This window comes from Amphiura filiformis, unplaced genomic scaffold (genome assembly GCF_039555335.1).
Source record: "Amphiura filiformis unplaced genomic scaffold, Afil_fr2py scaffold_42, whole genome shotgun sequence".
Lineage (NCBI taxonomy): Eukaryota > Metazoa > Echinodermata > Ophiuroidea > Amphilepidida > Amphiuridae > Amphiura > Amphiura filiformis.
Window position 1 is genome coordinate 868,714 of NW_027305506.1, and position 24,890 is coordinate 893,603.

The 24,890-nt window shown below is 36.8% G+C and overlaps 1 protein-coding gene and 2 long non-coding RNA genes across 3 annotated transcripts in view; 2 read left to right on the top strand and 1 right to left on the bottom strand.

Annotated features, from left to right (window-relative positions):
• LOC140144149 (uncharacterized) overlaps positions 1-8,075 on the top strand; it is a 371,331-nt gene extending 363,256 nt beyond the window's left edge. Inside the window, exon 12 of the mRNA XM_072165981.1 lies at positions 5,958-8,075. Within this exon, the coding sequence (XP_072022082.1) occupies positions 5,958-7,871 (1,914 nt within the window). The 3' untranslated portion in view covers positions 7,872-8,075. The remainder of the gene's footprint in view (positions 1-5,957) is intronic.
• Positions 8,076-14,822: 6,747 nt separating this feature from the next.
• On the top strand, positions 14,823-17,762 carry LOC140144156 (uncharacterized). The gene is made up of 3 exons (XR_011857844.1): positions 14,823-14,967; positions 16,774-16,865; positions 17,262-17,762. It is a non-coding gene; the product is annotated as an uncharacterized lncRNA (long non-coding RNA).
• A 1,014-nt stretch (positions 17,763-18,776) lies between these two features.
• LOC140144157 (uncharacterized) lies at positions 18,777-21,789 on the bottom strand. The gene is made up of 3 exons (XR_011857845.1): positions 21,639-21,789; positions 21,156-21,260; positions 18,777-19,779 (listed from the first exon to the last, which is right to left on the bottom strand). It is a non-coding gene; the product is annotated as an uncharacterized lncRNA (long non-coding RNA).
• Between the last annotated feature and the right edge of the window lie 3,101 nt (positions 21,790-24,890).

Consider the following 24,890-nt stretch of genomic DNA (forward strand, 5'->3'; position numbering starts at 1 on the left):
GTGTCCATATCTTCAACGTACTCATCAGTAACGGTGGGCATTCGCTGTGTAGGCGTCTGACACGCCACAAACGTATATACGAGACTAATAGTTTACCCCCTCAGTTTTCGTTGTTTTCGATAAAAGTAGACGTTAAAAACGGCCGTGGGATCAACCTAGGTAAAAAACAAACAAGCAACAACAAAATTTCCCAGTTTTCTCGTTGTACTAAGTCATCGGGCAACACAGTATATTGGCTTCACCGTCATTTGCATACAACTGAAGTTATTAACCAATTATCCAGTTTTGGGAAGAAGCTGGAAGAGAAGGAATCGAAGTAGGAACCTTAGGCCTATACCAGCTATTAATAATAGCACAACTGGGGTTCGATCCCGAGACCTCAACAGAGTCACGGAAATGAGTGAAGTAGTAACTCGACTACGGTGTTCATCGCCCAAGTGACATTGAAATGTATTTTAAAATCAAACAGCATGACAGGTTCCTCTAAAAGATTCTGTATATTCGATCTTTTGGTTTGTTCCCTTAAACATACATGATGATGATGATGATGATAAATGGAATTGGACGAAATGGGAATTGGACCAATGGGAGTTGGACGAAATGGGAATTGGACCAAATGGGGCAAAAGGGAATTGGACCAAATGAGATCGGACTAAACAGAATTGACCAAGTAGGCCTAGTATTGGACTAAGTTCCTATTGGACCATATGGGATTGGATCAAGTGGTATTGGACCAAGTATAATAATATTGGACCAAATGGGATTTATGGTTGAAAAAATAAGAAAGTATAATTTGATAATGGCGGTGTTCATAAATACTTTGGTGGGGGGGGGTTGGAAAAGTTGGAACCTCGGACGTCAAAAAATTTGATCCCCCTAAAAAGGGTGGATTTTTTTATCTCCTTTTTATGGTCTACATCTTTTTGGACCCCCCCCCCTTCATGTCCTAAAAAGAAACCAAAATATACATCATTAACAGTGGCATAGATTTCTTTTTGACATTGGGGTTGGAGAAAAGTCCAGTGAATCCAGCACTTTTTTGCCTACAAAATAAGTTTATGGCACAAAATGTGCGCAAAGCGCGCAAAAAATTGCCATATTGAATGAAGCTAAACTGGTGAAATATAGTACTAGGGCCTAAATGGAATTAATTTGCGCGAAGCGCAAACAAATGGGCACTTTTTATTTTAAAATGATCAAATATGGGGTTAATTTTGGTTAGAAACCCATACAGGCGTCAGCATTGGGGGATGATTGTATGGACCATCCCCCTATCAAAATATTGGGGGGGGGGTTATCCCCGGGATCTACCCCTATGGGCATTAACTCATTATCTGAAAATTACCGTTTGGAGTTATTACTCATTGGAGTCATAGTATTAGTGTTACACCCAAATTGTAAAGTGCGCACATTTTGTTGATTTGTAGCTTGAGATTACAAAATCGAATACTTAACATTCATGCGCGCGGACCGCGCAAAAATTTTGGAATGTACATGCCTTCTTCTCGTACATTTTACCCACAGAATTTTACCCTCAAATTTTTGATCCCCCTATTAAGGACTGAAGTTTTTGGATCCCCTTTTAGGACCCAACATTTTTTGATCCCCCAATATTCCCCCACCAAAGTATTTATGAACACTCCCATAGATAATATTGTATTGGATTCATTGTACCATGGAAATAGTAGATACTACTATTTCCATGCTTGTATCAACTGTCTGGTTGCAAAGTTATGATAAAACTGGAGAATGGTGGCCATGGACATTGGACACCATCTTGGATTTTCGAGAGAGCACAAAGGGAATCTTCGGGGACTTTTAGTATGTTATTCTGCACATATTTCTGGACCTATCCTGAAAAATTTCGCTTGTTATGAGCTATTTCCAGGTTAGGCTTATAGCTATCACATTGTCATTATATAATAATGACAACAACCAAAACAACAACAACAACAACAACAACACTGATAATAATAATAATAATAATAATAATAAATACAATTATACCAACATCTACAAACAATAATAATAATAATAATAAAAGACATTTATTGAAAGCGCACTAATGCATGCAAAAGCGGCCTCTAGGCGCTATAAAACAGAGGTTTTTAAAACAACAGCAAAATTCAAATTACAAATAAATTCTATAACAATATAATACAAAAGTAATAAACTACAATAGATAAAATCGTACAACATGCTACACATAACCAAGGCAGTAAAAACATCAGAATATTGCTTAAAAAGTTATACCATAAAAATATTTCTAAAACTATACATTTGCATTCAAAAACATACATATAAGGCAAGCATATATCTTATTGTAATAACAATTAAAATACACTACTGGAAAAAATTATGCGTGGAAACGTTCACGTTTTCCTGACCCATGCAAAAACTCATCCGGGGACGAGCAAAAACAAAAACCAGTGGGCGATGCATGCATCAGAAAAAAGCAAAACGTAAAAACATTAATCAAATACAATGCACCAAACCTTAACTGGTCCCCCGCACGGGTGCCCGCGACAAGCCAAAAAATTGTTTCTGAGTAGAAACAAGGGACAACAAACCAATGGCAAGGAGCAGACCCCATGAACAAGGGAACAGAAGCATAATACAAACAAAGCAATACTGATAACTTGAACAGAAACAATTGAGACACAATCCAAAAGCTGCATAACACGCGATCTTCATGCAGAGCAAGAAACAATTACATAAAATATTGCTCAAACAAATATGTTTTTAGAACAGATTTAAATTGTCCAATGGTATTCTGATGCCTGATACTCGTAGGAAGCTCATTCCACAATGCAGGAGCGTACGCGGCAAAAGCTCTTGTGCCATAAGTGAGAGTCCGCGGCATTCGAGATGGTTGCTTCAGAAGGTTTTGAGATGCTGAGCGAAGAGCACGCGCGGGCTCGTACCGATTGATCAGTTCCTTCAAGTATGATGGGGCAAGATCGTGGAGACACTGAAAAGTCAGAAGTAAGACCTTGTACTGAACACGTTTACAAACTGGCAGCCAGTGTAGTTTAAGAAGAACTGGGGTGATGTGCTGGCACCGCTTAGTACGCGAAACAAGTCTGGCAGCTGCATTCTGGAGTCTTTGAAGGCGATGCAATTGTTTCGTGGGTAAACAACAGCAATAGCAACAATAATAATAATCTTAAATAATAATAATCTTAAATAATAATAATAATAATAATAATAATAATAATTTTAATAATAATAATAATAATAATAATAATAATAATAATAATCCAAAAAATAAATAAATAAATAAATAAATAAATAAATAATAATAATACTATACTACTACTACTAACTACTACTACTACTACTACTACTACTACTACTACTACTACTACTACTACTACTACTACTACTACTAATAATAATAATAATAATAATATTTATAATGATCCAAATAAACAAATAAATAAATGTTAAGGGAAACAAATAACACTAACCCAATATTCAACAAAACATTTAATAATGTGATTTGTTCCAAATCAAGCAAACATTGCCATAGCAGTCACGTCCAATACCCCTGCGAAGAGATGACACCGTCAAACTGTCTGAAACTGCCGTCAAAAAAATTGTTACTGCGCCCTCATTCTTAAATCGTCTGCTGCGCTCAGTGTGCGCTGCGTTTTAATTTTTGCATTTTCATGTTTTCACGAAAATTCGCGATGATGACATGACAACAACAAGCCGTTGCCGCTGCTGAGCCAAGGCTGCAGCTAAATTTCAACCGGCCTAGCACCATAGGCCTACAAATTTAATTATGGTAACGACGTTTGTTCAGTCTTCAGTAGTTATACTTCTTTTACAGTCTGGTAGACTAAATTAGAACTAGACTTGTAATGTGTTTTGGTGTACAGGTAGGGTAAAAAATCCAAATCAGGCATGCAGGTAGGGTAGCTAGAAAATAAAGATTATCTAACTTCAAAGTCAAACATTTTGAAGTAGGCCTAATCCTGCTCAATTGCATTCTCTAAAAATATATATAAAAACTAACTTAGACCTAAACTAGGGCTAGCATAGCACTACTCGTCATACTCATGTGCTCTCAGTCACTTTTTTGTAAAGTATGACTATGACATGATGATGATGACTCGTGCTAGGCTAGGGCTAGGCCGGCATGTTTCTAAATTATTATTGATTTCATTTCAATAATTTTCTATTCCCTGTTGAGTATTGCTGATGACTGAGCGCATGCAATTGAGTAGACCTAGGGCTAGGCTCCCTTGCTTGGACTCCTTTGCTAACCTACAAGTAGCCTAGCCCTAGCCCTTTGCCTTTTCATACCAACACATAACATGACATGTGACCAAGCAATCGTACAGAGCACAGCGTTTTGTGATGTAACTTCCGTTGCTTAATATCGGGGAAGCATCAAATGCAGGTAGTATTTGTTTAGTCGTGACTAGGGCCCGTCCCTCGGAAAAATTTATGTCTATAGTTTGTTCCGGTTATAATTGGTGAAACAAAAAAAAATGTACGCATTTGTGCGCAGTACTTACACTAAAGTTTGTTTCGCTTATAATTGGCGAAAAAAGCGAAACAAACTTAATTAGGGGTTCATTCATATATTTTCATGACTAAATGGTTGTTTATGCCCGAGGGGCCGCTTGCGGCCCGAGGGCATAAACAACCGAATAGACATGAAAATATATGAATGAACCCCGTTCATACATACCAGAACATTTTGTGATTCCTATTTCATCAAAATAATAACAAAAAATTACAAGTAACATTATTAAAAAACACGATTTTCCTTCATTTTCCGTACCTGGTGATCGCACATCCGGGATACCGGGCATAAACGCTATTTATGCCCGGCTCTCGACCAATCACGCGCGCTGTTACATAGCGTGTATGTATGAATGGGTAATTTTTTGTTTCACCAATTATGGATTGAATAGAATGGTGTGCACGCAGTAATGGGCATAGGCTCAGCACTTACGCAAGTTGCGCATCACGTAATGTGTGACTGGTGCCACTTAAAATGTGAATTTACGCGAGTGTGAGTTGGGACTTTATTGACACGCGCAGTAACAAAAACTGAATCATTTTCACCACATTATTATAAGCCGAACAAACTTTAGTTGCGCATTGCATTATGTGTGATTGGCGCGCACTCAAATGTGAATTTACACTTACGCTCGCAGTAACCAAAACTGATTTATTTATTTTTTCATTTATATGCTGCTCAAACTACAGTGTAGTGTACCGTTCTCTAGACCACAGCATTAAAATCAGAGAACCATGACTTCCTATTATAGCGCCACGTACAATAGCACGGCCACGGTCTATTGGTGGAAATTTTGCTCATTGCTGACGGTGCGCAGAAATGAGCGAAAAAAATTCTGCGTAATAATTGCACCATAAAAAATTATCAAATTCGTCCACGAATTTGATAATTTTTCTATAGTATATAATGCATTGCTTCGCTCCTTGGATGCATCGCGACATGAGAGTGTCTAGTATCACGCCCAAGCACCGATTAATTTTGACAAAACACAAGTACCCTCAATTTTTGCCGCATGCATGTATCAAGATGGCGGTTGAGTCTTGGTTCACTGGTTTTAATTCTAATATCTACGCTTGCCTAGGCCTAGTCCATTTGCCTTCCTTGAGAGAGTGACGTCAGTGCATGTTGTATTAAATTGCGTGAGTTAACTCAAAGCACTGGCTTGTTTACACGAGCGATACGGCAGCTGTACATGAGCGCTCTTGGGAAAGCCAAAATGGCCTATACTTAGGTTTAGGCTAGGCCTAGCATGACACCTTGCCCTCTTCAGAGCTGGGTCTAAGTTGGCCAAGGCCTAATGCCTGGTCTTAGTGCTTAAATGCCTGATACTTGATATATGATGCTGAAGTCTATAAAAAAATGTATATGATTATTATCGTATTAGTAATGATGTCTTTTTCTCTGTTTGTATCTTTTACAGGGAAAAATCATTGAACACCTTGGGAAACTAGCAGCAGAAAGTCTTACCCCCTACGATACAAAGATAGTGTTTTCTGAAGCTGAAATCAAGAATGCGTGCGATAACCCAAAAGCTGGTGAAAAACTCCTGGTTCAAGCTTGTGGTATGGGTATTCTGTGCAAAAAAGGTTCAGATCTACAATTTTTCCACAAATCAGGCCAAGAATTCTGTGCAGGAGTTTATCTTGCGAAACATAATGAGGATAAACTACCTGCATATCTTGATGAGATAGAGTCAGTCCAACATGCGTTGAATCTTGGTATGGTCCTGAAATTTGCAACAAGCAACAAACATGCTGCAAAATTAGTTGTGGAAAAATTGGTAGACATATTTAAAAACAGCGAAGAGCCAAAATGCCAAGAGTACTACGAGGAAAAAGAGGTAGACCCAGGCCTAGATTTAGATTCAGATTCAGATTCAGACATGTCAGATTCCCAAGACAAGGTGATGCATCCAGTTCTCAAATACGATGAATCCCGACTAGTTCAACAATTCATTGAACTAATTTTAGAGTGCAATTACGAGGGGCAAATAGGCGATGAAATGCGTGACAGTTTGAAAACTGTCTTTTCAAATGGCCAAGTCCTGTTCACAGGACTTGTGCAAAAACTTGTTTCGTCGCTTTCTTACTACATGAGCCATTGTGGAGAGGATGTAAAACAAATACATCTTCACCCAATTCCCCATGTAAAAGAGAAAATGGACGAGATCGAGAAAGGAGCGATGAGGCAAGTTTTTGCTGACACTGTGAAAGCCATGGAGAAACGTGATATCAGTGATTTGAAAAGGCAGTGTGACAGATATGTCACGGCAAATAAAGGCACGGTAGGCAGGGAAATTAGCGATATGCATTGGTCTGCCATGTGTGATGATCACGACCGTGCGGCAAGGCTAGCGGCATACATTACATGTTTGGAAATGACCGAAAGCCTACCCTCATCAAATGAAATAGATTTCACTCCTATAATTAACAGTCTTGGGTTCTGTCCAAACCTAAGACTGAACTGCCAAGAAGGTTATTTTGGCCTCGCGAATAATTGGAAGTATTTGTTACAACAAATAGTAAATGATTCAATCAATCCCCGCACCCTCGCAGTAATCTCAGAACTGGATGCATCACGCTTGACTGACCGGGATGTCTGTAGTAATGCCTCCGATGTAACGCGTGTCATCAAATCAATCCCAAAGATGATAAATGTACACAAACTTGTCATCAGCTGGAATGAGTTTGAACCAGGAGACTCATCAGTATTAGCAAATAGCCTCACTCAATGCACGCAATTACAAGAATTCAATATGAGTCGCATGTTCGGTGCTACATCCTCAGACATGAATACGATATTCACAGGCTTTGCATTTCTTGTTTCATTACGTAAGCTTGATATATCAGGCAACCCATTACCATCAACATTGGCAAACGTCCTGACTCAATGCACGCAATTACAAGAATTCAATATGAGTTACATGTTCGGTGCTACATGCTCAGACATGAATACGATATTCACAGGCTTTACATTTCTTGTTTCATTACGTAAGCTTAATATATCATTCAACCCATTACCAAACGTAGACAGCGTGAAATGTCTACGTAAATGTCAAGCATTGGAACGGATAGACTTGGTGGACATGAAAGGCGAGGAGGATGAGATGGCTGCATTAATTACTACAGCTGGTGAATTACCTCAACTCACAACACTGGATCTCTCCATTAATCGTGTAATTAATGACAGCAAGTGTTTCTCAGCCATTATTAGCATTTTACCTCATCTCAGGAATCTCAGTATTTTGGATCTAGGTAACATCAAGTTTACAAAGGAACACCTGGAGACTCTGATATCAACATCAAGAAATAAATCCATGCAGAAATTAACGTGAGTAGAAACCTAACGTTTAAGCTTACTCAAAATAATGACATAAAAGTCGTCTCAATAAACCTCTTTTTTAGCAATCTTAGCAATGTTCTACATGAAGGTAAGTTATGTAGTGGTTAGTAGACAGTATGAATGAAAGGATAAGGGGTTGTTTTTGTTGTTTTGGTGTTTATTTTGTTGTTTATTTGTTTGTTTTTGTCTTTACGTCTGTTCGTGATTTTTTTTTTTTCGCGGCGCATTGGCATTGACCGGTGTGCGCGTTTTACATGAAATAAAATATTTCGCGAAATAATTGGTCTGAATAAACCTCTTTTTTAACAATTTTCAAAATATTTTACATCAAGGAAATTTATGTAACTCTTTTGTAGAGTGTCTGAATGAAAGTATAGGGGTTTGTTTTTGTTGTTTTGGTGTTTATTTTGTTGTTTATTTGTTTGTTTTTGTCTTTACGTCTGTTCGTGTTTTTTTTTTTTTTTTGGTTTTTTTTGCAGCACATACATGTAATGATGTATGCAGCATTGCCCGGCATACGCGTTTTTCATGAAATTACTAATTTCGTGAAATAATTGGTCTGAATAAACCTCTTTTTTAACAATCTTAGAAATATTTTATATCAAGGAAATTTATATAATCCTTTTCTAGAGTGTCTGAATGAAAGAATAAGGGTTTTTTTTTTTTTGGCTGTTTATTTTGTTGTTTTTTTGTTTGTTTTTGTGTTTTATGTCTGTTCGTGTTTTTTTTTGTTTTTTTTCGTGGCGCACATAGCGGCGTTGACAGGCCCCGTGGCGGCGGCGCAAGGCGTTTGTGAAATACAGGGTCTCATGAAATAAAATATTTTGCAAATTTATTGCTCTGAATAAACCTCTTTTTTAACAATTTTCAAAATATTTTACATCAAGGAAATTTATGTAACACTTTTGTAGAGTGTCTGAATGAAAGTATAGGGGTTTGTTTTTGTTGTTTGGGTGTTTATTTTGATGTTTATTTGTTTGTTTTTGTCTTGACGTCTGTTCGTGTTTTGTTTTTTTGTTTTTTGGGTTTTTTTTACTAGGCGGGGCATGCGTACCGTACGGGTTTTCATGAAATACAAAAATTTTGCGAAATAATTGGTCTGAATAAACCACTTTCTTAGCAATTTTAGGAATATTTTACATGAAGATTATTTATGTTATTCTTTTCTAGAGAGTCTGAATGAAAGAATAGGGGGTTGTTTTTATTGTCTGGATGTTTATTTTGTTGTTTATTTGTTTGTTTTTGTCATGTTTGTTTGTCACTTTTTGTGTGGGTTTTCGTACGTGTTTTTTTTTAATTTTGTGAAAAAGTTGGTCCAAATTAACTCAATTTTTAGCAATATTTTACAAAAACATAAAATTTTTTAACAAGTTTGCAGAATGTCTAATTAATTAATAAAATTTGATTTTAATTGTTTGAATATTTTATTTGTTGTTAATTTGTTTGTTTTTGTCTCTGTTGGTTTGCTATTCCTTTGCTTTTGTCTTTCATGTTGGATTTTTCATAGGCCTAGGTAGGCCTGGCTAGGGGCCATCATGGTTTTAATCCTCTGAAAATTTCACTCAGGTTATCAGAATTTTAAGCTTCAATATATCAATATTTGAGTATTTGACAAATTGACAACATATTCAGTTTTTATCATATTTATTTTCCTGTCCATTTTATATTTTGGCCTTGTCTGTCTTGTTGTTTGGCATTTTTATTTCATATGTTTACGACTATAAAATAAATAGGCCTACTGTATCTCGTCTCAAGTTGAGAATGCCAGCAGTGCATTTACACGGATGCATCGACAGCGTGTGTGATTTGAACCTGCCACTGCGAAATGTACATGATATCCTCAGCTTGAGACGAGATGCATCGGCACCAATATAAGTTGTGTGTTGTCTCAAGTTGAGAGCTGATGAGAGTGCCATCAGTGCATTTTAAAAAAAAAGTGCAGTGATTTGTAGTGCGCTATGGCATGCACAGTGCCTAGACCAGGCTTCCTCAAATAGATTTGTTGAAGCGCCACATGAAATAAAAGAAAACTGCAAAGCGCCACTCAATGGCTGCGAAGCCATCGCGGTGCCTGAAGTGGGCCCAGCTTTGATTTTCGGCTATATTTAGACCATCATATCTTCAATATGGTATATCCTATTAACTTCTAAGTTGCATATGTGGATTCTACACAAAAGTTAGCCCAGAATACAAATTTTCAGGGGTGTGGGATATATACTTTTGAAATTACGCCACCTTGAAAATCAAAGTAGACCTCGCGACGCGTTATTTTCGCGTGGCCCCCCCCTAAATTTCAAATTGATGTAACGCGGAAACGAAAGGGAGTTACGACCTCAAATTTTCAGGTTTTTCATTTCTCAATAGTAGACTACCAGTACACAAAATAAGAAAAAAATCCATGAGTATGGGTTAACTTTCATGTTGAGTTGGCATGGAATGACTCTGGTGCAATATTTTGTACTATTGCCTGTCTTTACAAGGAGAACATTTGAATTTATTTATTTATTTATTTTTTAAATAATTTTTTTTAAATCAGAACGGCGCCGCGCGCCACTCGGGAAGCCACGGCGCGCCACAAGTGGCGCGCGTGCCGCTATTTGCGGACCCCTGGCCTAGACGTTGATCCACAAGCCTCTATACAGGTTGTCGCTGACCACTACGGCCCACATCATTCCATAAACCATTTAACAACAACACAGGGACTTTGCAGCTTCAAAAGCGCACACCCTAGACATTCCACAAATGACCATCGCAACCAGGATCAGTTCCCCGAGTTTCGTACGGGTGACAACGAGTCCAGGGGAATTTCAAGCTAACTCAATTTTTCCATGAGAGCGTACTAGCCACCACTAGGGTTCGAACCAGCAACCTCTCGCACCATAGTTGAACGCCATCGATTGAGCTAGCTTGACTGTGGCTGTGTTGTGGTTGTGTCACCAGCATACGGTCAAAATCGCCGCATGTGTATACACGAACATGCGTACAGTCAAAATCTACATGTTTGTATATGCCCATGCGGCATTAGTTAGCATGTGCGAAATCCAACATGGCGCTACTCTCAACTTGAGACGAGACACTAGTTCTGTGTCTCGTTGCAAGTTGGCAGTATGCCATGTGTGTATTTCACAGTGGCAGTTTTGAATCGCGTCCACTAACCAAATCCATCAGGGGGATTCAGGGCATGATATGCATGCGTAGATAGTGTCAAGCATTTTGTTCACTCGCTGGCGACATAACTGCGTAAACGCAGTCGCACCTATGGCACTCTCAACTTGAGACGAGACACGGTATATTAATTGGGCCTTATTGCCTCCATGTACTCTCCTAATTTTGATCTACTTCACCCAAAATGTTTGAAATTTTGATCAAAAATAATGCTTTTTATCATTTTTTTTTTTTTTGGAAATTGAGCATTTTTTAAACATTTTTAGTGCAAATCTCTCAAAGTTGGTAAAAAAAACAGGTCCTTTTATTTTTATTTATTTTTCAAAAAAAACACTTTTTAGTTACGTGGTTCGAAATAAGTTCTATGGAAATGTTACAATATGGCTTTAAATTAAAAAGCAGGTCATGTGTCTTATAGTGGGACCCCCTAGCCTAGCGTATCCTGTAACATCCAGAAAAATGTAGCAATTTCACCAATTTCTACATTATGTTACTGTAACTTTAAAACCATCCATAAACAGCACAATAGCAAAATCATACATTTTTTAAAAGCTAATATGTAGTTTTCATGGTAATATACAGGGTGGGTAAGAAAACATTTAAATAGGGTGAAAAACTAAAAATAGACATTTTTATTTTTTATGTTACCGGTACCTCATGTAAAAATTTACAGACAAGTAGGCCTAGTATTACCGGTATTTAAAATAATGTCATAGACAAAACTATAGGCTTTCAAACCATATAAAATTTTATGTACCCAGTAGTCATCTTATTGGCCAATTGATATATATATATACAGGGTGATCAAAAATCGACATGTTTTGTATTGAAAAAAACAACCAAGTATAATTAGGAAATATAAAATGTTCAAAATAAACATGATAAAGACATTCAGATTTGTTGAAAATGATCTCGTGTGAACTTGCTATTTTCATGGGATCTTAATGGCGCTTCGACTCACAGTATAAGAGTAGGGCCTAAAGAATGAAAAAAATGGCATGAGTGCTTTTTATCAAAGATCTAAGCCACAATATTAATAATGTGATGTCAATGTTTGGGATAATGTTTTGCACAATTTCCCAGTCACTGTGAATGTGTTAATTGTTTCATGAGGTTTTTTGGTCCAAAATTGCAAGAATTTTTTATCTCACAAACCGAAATTGTCAGGATGCTAAAAATTTGGCTTATAGTATCTTGAGGTAACAGGCTATCAACATGACCCACTTGTATCACCACTATACTTTTGTTCTAGTTAGAACTTAAATGCAGTTTTCATTGATTTGGAATTTTAAGTACCGTATTCGTTTCATTAACCGCCCATGCCCCTATAAACGCCCACCCAGCGACTTTACTACACATGATCCTCTATCATTTATACGCAGAATCCATGCATGCAACTACTCGTGTATCAAACACAGGGCCTCTACACACAAAGTCCATATTCTGGGCCATTTTTGGGTGCCCGCTACGGCGGGGCCCCTTATATTTGGCATGACTTTGTAAAAAGCTTCTAATTTCGGTCTTGCTAGATTTACTTCACAACTGTTTTGCTTAAAAATATGACCAGCTTAGAAATAAAAACACAACTTGCTTGGTTGTGATTTTGATTTTATTATTGTTTACTAATATGCATTGAATGCAAGTAGGCCTAAAGTAGTTCTATATACAGCGGGAATTAACGCTTGAAATAAGAAATTAATAAAAATGCCTTTATGTCTTTTCAAAACGCTTTTGAAGAGATGGCGCTATATGTCGCAGAGCCTATGATCCAGGTGAAGAGCTCCCCCCTCCCGGATTTCAGCACATCATATCATAGCTCCCATTGGGCGCCCCATTCCTTTTTTAAAGGAATTTTTATTTACATATGTAATTATGTAAACAATATAAAAAATAAGTGCCCGCCCAAAATGACTTTGTTTAAAGTGCCATGGACGGTTAATGGAATGAATACGGTAATAGCAATAATATGTGATTTGCATAAAGAATAGATTCCTATTTAAATGTTAGTTTTCACTGATAGCTACTGATCACATTGTACCCTTTTGATTTCGAGCCGAACAAATGAGGTAAAACTATTTCATTCCAGCGCCTACAATGCGTGTATCAGCTCACTGAACGTATTATTGTCATGAATATTGGCGTAGTTTTTGGCGTTGATGATTTTTGCGCGTAATAAATACGCTCCATTATTATTATTATTAGTTTTAGACAGCTAGGACGAACAAACAAGATGTAAGACGAATAGCGATATGCACACAGATTATACGTCAAGACGGATAGCGCTTTATGTGTTTTATTTGATTTAAATCACGCTTGTTTGATTTAAATCGCAATTTAAATCACATGATTTTTTTTTAAAATCATTGATTTAAATCAACTTTTTAATTTTTTTGCCATTTTTGAATTTGATACACTAAGTCAATTTCATTCTTAAATTGACTATTTTACTTCATTTCTAATTAATACTTCTACAACTTTTGGATACAATTCAATACATCTACATTGTATGATGACATTTTATCTATTGCTATAAATTCATCTTCAAGGCGCAGAATTCAATAGGTTTTTTCCCATGATTTTTGCCAAATTTTTTCTATAAAATTTTCACATGTAAAAACATGTTTTGAATGTTTGTGAATACCTGATAGGATTGCGCATATGCCTACATTCCACTGGTTGCTTTTGAATTTATCATGGGGTATTATAGCAGGCAGTTCTTGGGAATTAAAAGAATCAAAAAAATTGATTTAAATCAAATAAATCCGATTTAAATTTAAAAAATCTGATTAAAAAAAAAAAATTAAATAAACAAAAATCATCAACCATGTATGTGTATAATCTCGCCGATTATATTTACTATCATGATTAATGGCAGAGCTTCACGCAGCTGATGTGATGTACAAACAAGACGTAAAATGAATAGCGATATGCATACAGTGTATACGGTACGTCAGTGATTCAGTGATTCAGTAGTAAACATGCACGCGATATGTTTATCCAGCACTCGATCAGTGAGGTCAGAATACAACCGGAGATCTCCGGTTTTAATATAAATGTTGTTTTCCTGCAATTGCTGTAGCACTTCAAGCTTAGTCTTTAACAGGGCATTTATGTATACCAGTGGCCATTACAATGGTGCAAAAAGTAGAAATTCAAAAAAAATTGAGGGCGTTGCTGTGGAGCAAATCACACATTATGGCTTTTAGTTGTTAGTTCTATTATGCAATTATCATGTTGCTCAATGCCTGACACTCATGTGGAATGTGTGAGAGTTGGCAGCCCTACTTAGAGTAATTTTAAAATGTCTTAGTCTTAGACTGCATTGCTACCGGTATCCCTTTTTGATAAAAAATCCACCCAGCTATGCCCTTCCATAAAACCCAACACATCCCCAGTGACTACTTGTATCATTGTGAGATGAGCTGATATGGGAGTATGAATTTCCAAAAGGGGCTATGAAGTAGACTAAAAATGACTAGATCTATCCACCTTAAAATTATAAAATTATTTGCATGAGCACAAGACTATAACCCTAGCACATGGAGGACCTAGATGTGGCAGATTATTAGCGACAATTCATTGGTCTGCCTTTTGTACATTCAATAAAAAAAATTGGAACTCATGAGCTAGTCTCCTACACAGCCAGTTTGCGTCGGTCTGACACTCGTCGATCCTCCTAACAAACAGTCTGCAAAAGAGCACATATAACGACTCTTCTGATTGGTTCCCCATATTTCGGGGAAACGGAAGTGACTGTTGACCTGATCAATTTGATTTGACCTTTGAACAGCTGATTGATTTCGTTCGCCGTAGCACGATCTGTCAACACACTGTCAACGCGAGCAGATTTGATTGAAAATTGAACGAATTTTCAACATCTATTTGGTAATTTTGAGCACGAAAGAAAATCTCAAGACGAGAAAGTAAGTACTTAACGAACTGATTTCTGTTGATTTTATTGGTACAGCTCGACAGGCGCAGCCGCAGGCTAGGTCCACCAGTCATGATAGTCCCGTCTAAAATTCCTGCATGATACATCTGTACATTACAATGTTTACATCATTTCACATTTGTACATGGCACACATACTATTACACTGGAATATTATAAATATATTATAATACTAGCTATTGCATGCATGCATGATACTCTACATACTGATTCTGTCTGATGGCATGGCGTTTGGAGTACATGAGTAAACCTTTGACGAGAGTGTACATCACAAAATTTACTCAGTCATTTGTTGGAACACACTTGTCTGATTGTTGTCTGCAGAGGTGATCTGCTGATGTGGAGTCAGTGGAAATTTACAAATTAACTTTGTGCCGTACATAACACATTGTTAGCTCTGACTTTGCAACATCACGGTACGTACGGGCTCATCAAAGGTTTACTACAACATATTATACTTAGGGATTCTTCGGGGTTCGGGATGTGGTGCGAGGTGACAGTGTTAATTTATAAACGTTTGATTGTGTGTGTAATTACACAATACACATGAACGCTTGTACGAGAAGTCTAGCTTCGAATTTGTCACAGATAGCTTCACACTATTTAAAGACGAGTCCTGAGCTATCAAAATCTAGTACTTAGAAATCAATGGCTAGGGAAGCTGTAAGTAAATACAGCCGATCACTGCTGGAGATCGTATCAAAAATGTTGCTAAAATTGCAGTTTGCACTTCAACTAAATATTAGACTGTTAAAAATAGGCAGCATTTCCTTAAAATACACAGTTGACTCAATCAAATTTTAACTTGCATCAAAATCAGCAGAAATATTACATGTCAGATCACTGAAATAATGATATACAGCAAATGGACTCGAGCATGATAGCATCGAAGCGTACAAAGCTGTACATGTAAAACTATTGTGTGCAAATTTGAAGCTAGAGTTCTCAAGTAAGTAGTAAGCAAACGTTACTGTCTCGATTCTCGAATGGTACAAATCCTGGTCCCATGGGAGTATGGTGGGAATTTTTTTTTCACTTGTGAAGTCCCCGATTTTGGCATTCTGAATCTAACTCAAAATTAGTAACAATTTTATCTCAGTATCATTAAATCGGATATTGTACCGTGACGTGGATCGGATATCAGTCCAAAAAAAATTTTAATTATTTTTTTTTGCAAAGTTTTCTGCAACTTTGAAGAACCTGTGGACCTATTCTGAGGTGCTAGCATAGTTAATTTGAAGAAAAAAATTTGGAAAAAATTACGAAAACATTACAGTTTGTTATCCAATATGCAAACTATCAACAAATGTTTACCTCTTAGCTCTTCATCTATTAGGCCTACATAATTATTATAAATGCATGGAAAATTGTAATTGTTTCTGATCTTAGCACCTCAGAATAGGTCCAGTGGTTCTTCAAAGTCGCTGGAAACTTTGGGAAAATTTTTTTAAAAATTGAATTAAATTTTTTTTTAAACTGATATCGGATCAGATATTGGCCGGTATTATTTACATCGATATCCAATCGGTAGACAGTTCTGCCATATCGGTTGAGGCCTAGAGATAAATCAGGTTTAGCTAGCTCAAGTTGAGTGCCGGTTAATATACCATATCCAATTAGAGCGCCAGCTCAGGGCACAATTTTTTAGCAAACATGAGGAATTGGTAAATGGGGATATACCCCCTAAAAAGTTTTTTACTCATTTTATGATGAAAACATCATTTGTGAGAAAAAAACTGCTATTTATTAAATCATTAATTTGTGTATTTGGTTTGCAGTTGACCAAGATGACATCTGATGAACAACAGTAATGGAGATGGCTTGATGCAACACGATCTTGGGTTTCTGACAGACAGTGACCTGTTACTTTGTAAGTAAAAACATTCTTAATGTCAACTCATTTTTTCCTTTAGAATCATGCCAACAGCAAAACACCATAGAGTATAATGGTGAAATTAAGAATGGTGGAATATAAATAAGCCTAGATAAGACAAGCAACTAAACAACTGGAAGAGGCTACATTACGCTAAACAATCACAGAAAAGCTTGAAAATGTGAAAAACATAATCTATGGCAGCACATTAAAATGGCTCTTTTTACTTGTTTTTGATTTGAAAGAAAAAATACTAAATCCCCATAATGTCACTGATTCAATGATACGTAATGAGACGTCTCAGCACTCACTTTATTGGTGAATAAATCTCCATGCAGACATTTATCAGACCCATTTAATATATTATGTTTAATTGTTATTATTGTCTTACAGGAGCATGCATGATGATTTGGAAATTGGACCTTGTGATGGCCACCTTGAACAACTGATTTTTGAATCAACAGACAGAACAGAACTATTATTGCTGATTATTCAGTGGATTATGTAGCCTACTGATTTGTCACATACTTCTCAAATAGCAATTAGATGTAAAGTTACAGCATTCAGCAATTGAGAAAAATCAGACAAAAACACTTGTTTGGCCTGTATGAAAATGAATTGTGCAGAAACACAGAACACAAAATGATTGTGTTCATGGAGAACAAAACTAAAAGGGCTCCAGTATTACTCGAAAAATTACATCAACAATGTACCGGGTACACATGTATAACACTCAAAGATTATGACACAGGAATTTGATTTAATACAGGGCCTCTGAAAGAACTGCAGTCAGAAAATTTAATTTTTGAGTACCGTAATTAATTTTGCTACAAAAAAATTAAAAAGGTGTATGTTGTTACGTGGTAAAGCATCTGTCACTTACTTTTTAATTTTGAAAATCAACGGTTTGGTTCAGGAACCAAACTAGGAACAATAATTTCAGAGAGTACAGTTCTGTATTTAAGTTTTTTTTTTATTGTTTTGGTTTTGGAGTGTCCCTGTACTAGAGCTAAATGCTAGGATCAGTCTTCATTGACATTTAAAACAAAAGATAAGAAAAATAAGGCCCCAGTGTTTTTGCAAAGCTATAATTTGGTGTGTTCATGAGATACTCTATTAATGATTTCAAAATGCATTTGTATCCATTTTGAAATCATTAATAGAGTATGACATGAACACATTATATATAACTATTTGCATATTAAAAACACTAGGGCCTATTATTTTTTCTTATTCTTTTTAAATATCAACCATGAATGATCCTAGCATTTAGGCCTAAAAATTGTTTGATTGACATTTGAAAAATTAGGGTAGGTCGGTCAGCATTTTTTCCCTTTTTTTTTTCTTCGTTTTTGCACCCGCTTTTTAAGCTGTAAATTGCGTATGATAAAGGCCTTGGAACTTTAAAAAAAAGGTTTTTTTATTATTATTTTTTTAGGGTGTTTAAGTTTAGGGTCGCTCGGGTTACGCCAATCAAACAAATTTTTAAGGCCTTAGCTCTAGGGTCCAGGGACACAAAAAAACAAAAAAAATAAATAACTAAATAAATTAATTAAATGTTTTTAAATAGCCCGACGGGCCACATGGAGATAAAACCCAATAGCCCAATGGAAAATTTGGTAGCCATGGCTATCGGGCTATCGCTTATTCCAACCCCTTCAACTTGCAGTTTCTTGTATTCACAGTTTCAAACATTTACAGCCTACGGGACAAAAAACATTTTTGCAGGCAAAAATAAAACCCATGATCTTTCATGATTTTTATTTTTGCCTGCAAAAATATTTTTGTCCCATAGGTTTGTAGGATTGTATATTAAATTGCAGACCACGATGATGCATGAAAAGAGTACCCTTTCCTGCAGATTGTTGCTCGATGATGACAACACATTTATTCTGAGTAGTTCCCAGGTATTAACACTGAAGCAAATTCAAACAAACTAAAATAATTATGCTTGTAATTATTATTCTTTCTTTCCATTGTTACACATACAAAGTCATGAAATACAAAGTCATGATTGTTATTAAATGCCATCTGTAATTACCAACAGTATTACCAGTGCTTGTGTTATCAAATATAATTATTTCAATAGTGTATGAAAAGTAAATCTTCAGATACCATGAAAAGAGGTTGAATAAAATGTACTTTTTATATACCATGGTCATTTATTAGTCAGATTATAGTCATTCATCTCTCATCAATGTCCTTACTAGTTCCTGACAGACCTCAACAGCATGTACATGTGATCACAATTCACTATAAAATATTTGGCTGACCAACTGAGAGTTAATTCCAGGACCTATGTTACCAGAAACACATTTAAAGTCTAAATGAAACAAGTGAACCTTGACCCTTTTTAAAAGAGATGAAACTAAATTTCCTATCAAGAGGTGGAAATTACACATTTCATGTAGACCTCAAGGCCATCTATTGCCACACAATGAGTTAGTGGAAGTATTTCATAGGGTATGAAAATACTTGCATTTTTTCTGACAATAAGTTGAGCTGTGAACAGATGTAAGAATGGCCAGATGATTTCGCTGTGAATTTTGTACCAATTACATGCTATTAAGGTGCACTGAAAGTGGTACTATGGTGTAATTTAAAGAGTTCACAGTGGTGCACTCATTGGAGATTTGAGAATCACTGAATAAACATGATTCTCAGCTTCTGTCTATCCAGTCTAACAAAGCTTCATAATATCAATCCTTATTCATTTGTTGCCACAGTTCACTGCATAAATTTAGTTTCTAAATTGGAATGTGTTAAATTAAAAGTTGTTTGTGGAGTGCTTGTTGCCACACCAGTGTACATCGGACTAATAACGCAGAATGTGGAACCTCATATTGCTGACTCCCAGGTGGCTTCTGTAAGTTTCCCAGGCTTGGTCAACCACTCGGCTTACCACCTCAACCTGTAAATTTTAAAGGAAAAAGAATAAAATATTTTTATTGTTTAAAATCAAACAATTTTTTGGTAAATTGAAAATGATACACTGTGACTGGTCACATACTGGTTGCAGATCAGGTGGACTGTAGGTACATTTTTATAGCTAGTCAAACTTTAAAAATTACCTCCCAACATTTGGTTTACTCAGTGGCATTCATTTGTAAACTTAAATTGTTTCCCAATTTTGGAAAAATCTCAGTAGGTCAGCCCCATAGAACAGGGTTTTATTTTTTCGTCACCTATTTTAAAATCAAACCTCCCTTTGGCCTACCAAAAAAACTCCCCCCAATTCACCACCCTGCGGTACATATAAGGGGCTGTGCAATAATTATGAGCCCTGGAGGGTAAAATTGGGGGTGCTAGGAATTTTTGGCACACATTCATGTGGCGCCTTTTAAATAAAACGCTCTAAAAAGGCTTAGGAAAACAGTACGGAAATGCTTAAATACGCAAATATTCCTGCTTGCTGCGCTCGCAACATGTATCTTGTATCTTAGGATCCCCAAAATTTGGTATGCGGCCATGCGCAAGGGGGGGGGGCAAATAATTTTGGCAGGTTGAGGCAAGCAATTTTTGGCGAACCGTTCGGAAATTTACCCTCCCCCCGGCTCATAATTATTGCACAGCCCTAATTATTAGACGGAAGGTCATCAGTTCAAATCATCCTCCAGACATGCTCCAGAAGACATGCAAATGCATTTGCATGTCTTCTGGAGCGCCGGTCTGGAGGTCAGTGGGGGATGATTTGAACTAATGACCTTCCATGCAAGCACCTTACACCCATCGAATGTGTGTCATCGGCCCTCAGACTGTAGGATTCAATTCATGTAAAGCACCTAGTATAAGGGGCTGGCATTTTCTTCAGAAGGGGGTCCCAAATATGTCAGTGACCAGAGTCAATTTTTTATGACCCCCCTATCGTGGCCAAAACTTTTTAACAACCCCCTTATCTTGGGTCAAAAATTTTTATGACCAACCCCACCCCCACCCCCTTCCACCTACACGCACTCAAGACAAATCATTCATTGCCGGAACTAAAGCGGAGTGCGCCAAAGGCTAAGAGCGATGAAGACGCGTGAAGTGCATAAAAAATTTGCATTATATAGCTATAGATTGTATGCACATTTTGATTGTGAAGTTAAGAATGCGCACGCAGCGCGTGAAAATTTTAGTCGCCAGCCCTTAATAATTCTACAAACCCCTATTTTGGGTGTTAAAAAATTATAACCCCCTATTTTTGGTCTAAAAATTGTATGACCCCCCCAAGTATATTTGAGACCCACCCCCTTCCGAAGAAAATGCCAGCCACCTAATTATTTAATTAAATATAAATATACTCACGTCACTTTTAAGCTTTCTTAGATCAGCACAAAACTGCCCTGTCTCTGTCGCGATCGTGCTTCAGCTGTCTGCCGCGCCGGTCACGGTAAATCCATACAAATTCTTCTTCTTCTTCTTCCTTATAAGTGCCTCCCTCATATGTATGAGTATTATCGCACTGCGTACAGACAAGTTAAGCAAGCTGTACTTATTTTTACTCTGGAACCTAGAGTAGATGAGTGTATTTTGAAGTACAGTCAACATGACCGGGATGATCCCCTGCTCTTTTCGAATAGCCTGTGACGTTCTTTAACGTGCACACTACATTAATGTGAGAAAATATGCATGTACACAGGACCGACAGCTTAAAGTGCCCTCCGAAGCACTAAGCAAGTAGAGTGAAGTGTCTTGCTCAAGGACACAAAGAGCCGGACCTGGGATTCGAACCCTTGACCCTTGGGTTCACAGTCCTATGCCTTAACCACTAGGCCACGCTCTCCTCACATTGTATCCATAAAGTGTCACTCGGATCGCCACACAGCATTTTAATTATGTTTAACACCTTGTTTGTTTACATAAAATCCTCGTAAACATAACCGTAAACAGTTCCCGGGAAATCCCCGTAATACACTGCAGCCAGCTGACGAACGGCTTCCGGGGTTAAATTACGTCATGGTATCCTGACCAATTGCGAACGATGTTATATCAATTGCGTGACTTGACACTCAGAATCGACTGTCCAATCACAATCACGTAGATCCTTCAGTTTCCCAGACTGTATGTTCGTGATAGCCACATACAGTCTGGCCGCGAGACTACTCATGAGCATGCCATTTTTTATAAAAGCAGACCATTATGGTCATGGTTTTTATGTTGGGCACCAGTTGCGTTGCATGTGTATTTTTCAAACAAATCACATGCTTTTACAGGTTTGGTACTATAACTTCAAAAGTTTACATTAGAATTAGAACCCAATAAAAGTATATATATTCTGAGAGCATATATATATATAGGCCTATGGGCAATTCCAAGCAAAAGTGGACATGACTCAAAAAAAATAAAATTGCCTCTATGTATTTCTTTTAACTTTCATATTATTCCAAACAGATGTAATGTTTAAGTTCTTGACATTTGAGTCATATGAACACATATTTTTGGCACCAGGGGACTCCCAAAATGACAAAATCACACTTCCGGTTGAATAAATGACCAACTTTGGGTGCTCATAACTTGTAAAGGAAAGCAGATATCTGAAATTTAGAGCCAGATTCTGAAAAATATGACATAAGGTTAGCTAGAATGCAACATTGCAGCTTTATATCTGTTCAGAATAGGAAGTTATGAGCTTCCAAAGTTGGTAAAAATCACCAATGACACTCGCGAGTGCCAAAAAGGGGGGCTCTAGGCCATTTCTTAAAAACGACATGGCCTATGAGGCCAAATTTTTGTATGGGTTCATTGTGGCCACAAAAGATTACTCTGATGGAATTTCATCAAAATCTGAGAGGGTCACCTGGGAACTTTTCAGAAAATTGGTTGATTTGACATGGACTGACCCAGCTCGAAGACTTAAACTTGTACAGTCTCTCTAAAAAAATGCTCTAGTATATATATCCCATTACTAATACCTGGTCAAAATGATGTGCAACCAACATTTTAGTTCCCCCCCCCCCCCAAATCTAGCCTATTATAGATACTGGAAATCCTGAGACTAGCTATCAGCCACAGTGACATTTCAAGTTGATCCTGAGATTTGTATGATTGATACAAATTTTGTTCATGTTGTTGAGTATGATGGGTCTCATTTTCCAGGTGAAGTGATTGAAATCGTGCAAACTGTATTCAGTAATGCACCAAGCAGGAAATCACAGGAAATGATCTCAACCAAAAGATGACCAAACATTCTATACCGGTACCTCAGAAAGCAATTTTTAAATTTAAAGAAACTTACAGAGCCGATCATTGTAAAGAACCACGAACATTACAAGATTTGTGAACTAATTTAGGGTGAATACAATACAATATACAATAAACGGAATTTATATAGCGCCTTAGCATAAGTATGAACAAAGCGCTTTACAATGATCTTAAAAGTACAACTTACACTACATCTTAGACTACAGTAAAATGTACAACTTAATTAAAAATACAAAAACTTAGTTTGGAAACAAATAGGTTTTCAGATTAGATTTGAAAGTGGCCAGACTATGTGAAGTACGAAGTTTTACAGGTAATTTGTTCCAGAGAGCTGGCACAGAATTGCAGAAGGCATTATTCCCATATGATGTGTGAGTTCTTTTACATTCAAGCAGACTGCCATCAGCATGTGATCGTAGGAACATACCATCAGAAAATGTGTGAGATTTTAGGAGATTTTGTATGTACAGTGGTGTTGTTTCATGTCTACTTTTATAAGCGAATGTGAGTAGTTTGTAGGTAATACGCTCTTTTACTGGAAGCCAGTGAAGCTCTTTCAGCAGAGGAGTGGTGTGTTCCATACGGTTTGCCTTGAAAACAAGTCTGGCAGCTCTGAAATAACCTATCAATCTATAAATTGTTGATTGTTCAATTTAGCTGTTGAAATTTAAGCCCTACAATGTATGAAATATCCAAACAGGATGGAGCAAGGGATTAAGTACATTATACCGGTACATATATGTAATGCTGGGATGTAATGTGTGGGGTACATTGTATGCTGATACATGCACTGTATTGGTGTTATTTGTACATAAATTGGGTTGTTTTGGGGGTTATCATGGTTATATCAAAGTATACTTTGGTTATATATGTACATAGATTGGGTTATTTGATCATATACCAGTCATTGAGGAATTTTTATCAAGAAACTTTGACATTTAAAAGAGCATTAACCATTTGGTATATGGCCGGACAAACTGTAGCACGAGTTACCGTAGCACGAGTTACCATGTTTTTTGCCAGTCAATGTAAAACTATGAGGGACAAAACTTTTTAAGTTATACCAAGATAAACCTTAGCATAGCAGTTACTTATCATATAATCAATTAGGCTTTAATGTTTTTTGTTTTAGGACACGATCAAAATAAACATGAGTGATTTTTTAGCATGTCCTCTGCTCGTAGCACGAGTTACCGTTTTTCGCAGCTGTCCCATACGTACAAAAGTTGATATATTCATTTAGCAATACTATGAGGATCTAGCCTTGAATGTTGGGTATTAAAATACAAAAATACAGATTCCAATCAAAATTTTAAAAAGCTGGAGCACAAAGTATGTAAAAGGACGCCATAAAGTGTAGCACGAGTTACCGTGGAATTGCCCATATATGAATTTCTTCAAAACACCCCTTATCTGGCAGTGGAGATGCAAATTTTCATGATTGAGGCATCTAACTAGATGTAAAATAAGCTCAACAATCCAGTTTTGAAAGTTAAAAGAGAATTCGACAAAGCGTTTTCGTAAAAATGGACTTTTTGGATCAAAATTGAGCATGAGGGCGCTCTTTCAGATTTGTCGCAAACTTTCTATGTTTTACTAGTTTTTAGTTTACTGAAAGAGGATCACAACCAAGGTCTGCTTAAGAAATTTGAGCCATTTATCATGTTTCGTTTGTCTGTGGCACCCTTTTGAATGTTGCCTACATTAAATCCCTATTCAAATACATAGAGGTCAACAAACTTTATTAATGAAGAAACAAGATATTAGTAATTTTTAATTGTCTAATTAACAAATACTGAGGCAATGAATACTAAACATGATATCACTTGGCTGAGATCA